The following is a 3,672-nucleotide window of genomic DNA, read 5'->3' on the forward strand; positions in this document are numbered from 1 at the left end:
TTAATAGACTTCCATATTTTGTACTTGGTACTAAATACATAATTTAAAGTTTATAAAAATGATATATAATATTTAATACAACAAATGAAATACATAAATCTAGTTTAAAAAAAAAACTTTTTAATATAAGATATAAAATTTTACAATTGTGGCAAGAGTGCATGTGTTTGAGAACCAAAGTGTTCAAATTAGAATTTCTAGATTAAACTTATTTACTTTATAAAAATAATTATAATGAAGTGATATACCTGTAACAGCTATTTGTGGGGAATGTATGTTGTCCAGTATATTTTAAATTAAAAATATTTGTATTTGAATTATATTTTAGGTGAATACATTAAATTGAATAATTACTTATTTGTTTATTAACAATTTACTCAATCTCAATTTTGAATACATATACTCATTGCACATACTCTTGTCACTGTTGAATACAAAACTAATCATTTTTTACATTTTTTGACTGAATGTCACTAATAAGTTTCATGAATTCAGTATGGTTATAAGAAGGAGCCGTGGCAAATACTCCATATTTATTTAAAGGGTCTTTTTCATTTTCCTTGCTATAGCTGTATTTATTTCCGTGTACATCTGTCAATTCACCACCAGCTGCTCTTAGCACTGCCTCTGGTGCTGCTGTATCCCATCGTTTGCAACCAGCACTAGGATAAACATAAGCATGTGCTTTTCCTTCTAATATATAAAGTACCTATATAATATGTTTCCAAAATTAATTCATATTTCATTATTAAAACTAATAATAATTAATAATTTGCAGCGTAATACCTTATTTCCAGCACCACCAACTCGTATAACTTCGCAAGGTTTTAAGCCATCAATAAATTTTTCTATTGCTTTATCATAGTGACTTCTAGTGGTTACATACACTTTCTTTGTTTGAGGTGGTTCTTTTAACTCAAACCCACCTACACCACTGCCAACCAGACCCCAAAGAGCTCGACCACGGTTTTGCCAAAACGGTTGATAAATCACTCCAGCCACAGCTTCGTCATTGACACATACTCCAATTAATATTGTAACATGATCTATTAAACCTATAAAATAGAACAGTAAATATAAATGTTTATAAGCCAATGCAAATTTATGAAAAACAATGTAATATACAATGACTTACCTTTTGTAAATTCTGATGTTCCATCTAATGGGTCTACCCAAATTGTTACCTAAATATTAAAATTTAAGATTTGTTTATATTATCACTAATAATATTCGTATCAAATACTATCAGATGTGGATGGAGAGAATTAGTTAATTACCTAAGTATAGAACAGTAAAATTGTTATGCAAACACTGAAGTACTCTTAATTGACATTTATTAAAAATTTACCAGTATTTTAGAGTATTTTTAAAAGTCTACTGATATTTCAAGGCAAATTACTAGCATTCAAAATGTATTTAATTTTAGTTCTATAATAATGTATTTTTGAATTACTTAATATAAATAAAATATTCAACTACACTAACTTGATCTTCTGTAACATTAAGTAGTGATTTTGGACACTCCAAATCCAATATTTTAGGATCAAGATCAGTAATTAGCCAATCCGCAGGAACATCCAAATTTTGACTAATTTTATCTACTTCTTCCGCCACAATATTCACATTTGGATATAGATTTTTAAAAGATGCAACAATACACCTTTGTGCAGATCTATCAGCTTCAGTTTGCAAATCATTTTCACCCTAAACATATATAAGTTAAGCAATTATAAATACAATCAATGTTAAATTTTTTTCAGTAAATATGGTAACTTGAACATTACAACGATCAATAAAATATAACAAATACCAATATTTACCTTTTCAATTATTCCCAAATCTCCTTTTTGCATAACATCACGAATTATGTTACCTGCTTTATGAGCAACAGATACCGATGAAGCCAAAAGTCTACAAACTAAAGCTGGTCCTTGAGCCATCTTATAAGCTACACAAATATAAATTGTATCAATAAAGCAAAAATTGTATTTAAAAATAGTTTATATTAAATTACAAGTTTAATAATTCACAATGTTCATAATAATACTGCTATGATTGAGTAAAATAGACTGAAAGCAGTATTCGTAAAATTGATACCATCTTTTTAAGACTAAATAGAATGAAGGCCATTAATAACATCTATAATAATATTAATATATAAAATATAATACCTATAAGTTGTCTATACAAGGTAATGCACAATAATTTAAACAATGGGTATCTAATTCTATAGCCACACAATGACCTCTACAGTGATTGTCTATTTGTCTCCTATATATTATACATAAATTATAGGTATATAATAATATATATATATATACGTATATATATGCATATCTTACCACACATCTATTATAATAAATCGTATGAATTATTATTAAAAAAAAATGTACATTGAAATTACAAGTTGTAATATTGTTTGATAGCCTTAGTAAAAATATTACAATGTTATACAAAATCAAACAATCATGGCAAAACCACATTATTGACTTTTTGCACAATTCTTAGAGATCATATTTATTCATCATAAATTCATAACTTATGGTGGTACACAATATTACCTATTTTTTTTTTTAGTATTTTAAAATATTTGTTCAACCATAGGTATAGCTTAAATAATCATAATCACATAAATGTTAAGGCATAGAATAAAATCTTACAGCAAAAAATAAATGGCATTATATTTTGTATATTATACATATTTAATTCCTTATTTGCTTAGGTATTCATCTTTGTCAAGAGTAGATTTTTAATTATCGTTTCTTGTGTCAGCAGTTTTGTTAAATCTTTCAATGGTGCCTATTAAAAGTTAGTAGAACATAAATCTTAACAAAATTCTCCAGGAATAATATTTGACATGCTAACCATTAATTAATTAAATAAATAGAAGTAGTTTTGTATACAACAACCAATTTTTATTTAAATATAAAAAATACAGCCAATTACTTTAAATCGTGTTTCCTAGTATACATTAAAAAGTAATTTCAATTATTGTTTAGAATTGTATACAACTTCATTACCACTAAACCAATAGGTAAGTTAATTACTTACCAGATGTTTGTTAATCAGCAGAGGCAATGATTTTAATTTAGAGGAAGTGTCTAAACTTTATCTGTAAATTTTCGTTAATACGTAAAAAATTTAAAACCTATTTACCTTATGGATATTGTTAATAACTGAGAACGGCGTTCGACTTTTATTTTATTCAATGGTTCAGTAATGATTAAAACACCTATTTTGATGGCGATAAAATTTTACTATGATGTTTGACGCATTAAATGATCCATTATTATATTTCGCCAATGGAAATTGGGAATGGGAAAAGATTTCTTTCACGAAAACGCTAATTAAGTATAGTAAGTAGTAACTAGTGAGTAGTGGGTAACTACTTTAGTAGTTTCGTACTTTCTATTTGAGTTTACACATAATATTATACTTCACCAGCCGAAACTGATGATAAATTGATAACAAAAGTTGGGGGGAGTTCCATGCTATACGCACATCCGTAATCTGATAAAAAATATAAAAAATAATATGATGAATATGAGATAAACATAAAAAAAGGTGGGTAAGTGGATTTCGCTCTGCTGTACAGTAGATTACAAGTGGGTCACTGTATAATGGATGGTATTAAATTTGAATTCAATGATATAATATCATTGTATAAGAAAA

The 3,672-nt window shown here is 26.9% G+C and overlaps 1 protein-coding gene across 4 annotated transcripts; it reads right to left on the minus strand.

The window, feature by feature from the left end:
• LOC100161239 (3'(2'),5'-bisphosphate nucleotidase 1-like) lies at window positions 1-3,456 on the minus strand. Of its 4 annotated transcripts, none has more exons than XM_008180455.3 (6): window positions 3,157-3,456; window positions 1,821-1,948; window positions 1,486-1,704; window positions 1,136-1,184; window positions 787-1,055; window positions 1-709 (listed from the first exon to the last, which is right to left on the minus strand). In XM_008180455.3, exons 2-6 carry the CDS (start codon window positions 1,938-1,940, stop codon window positions 440-442), a joined length of 927 nt encoding a protein of 308 aa, XP_008178677.1. In that variant the 5' UTR covers window positions 1,941-1,948; window positions 3,157-3,456; the 3' UTR covers window positions 1-439.
• Between the last annotated feature and the right edge of the window lie 216 nt (window positions 3,457-3,672).

This window comes from Acyrthosiphon pisum, chromosome X (genome assembly GCF_005508785.2).
Source record: "Acyrthosiphon pisum isolate AL4f chromosome X, pea_aphid_22Mar2018_4r6ur, whole genome shotgun sequence".
Lineage (NCBI taxonomy): Eukaryota > Metazoa > Arthropoda > Insecta > Hemiptera > Aphididae > Acyrthosiphon > Acyrthosiphon pisum.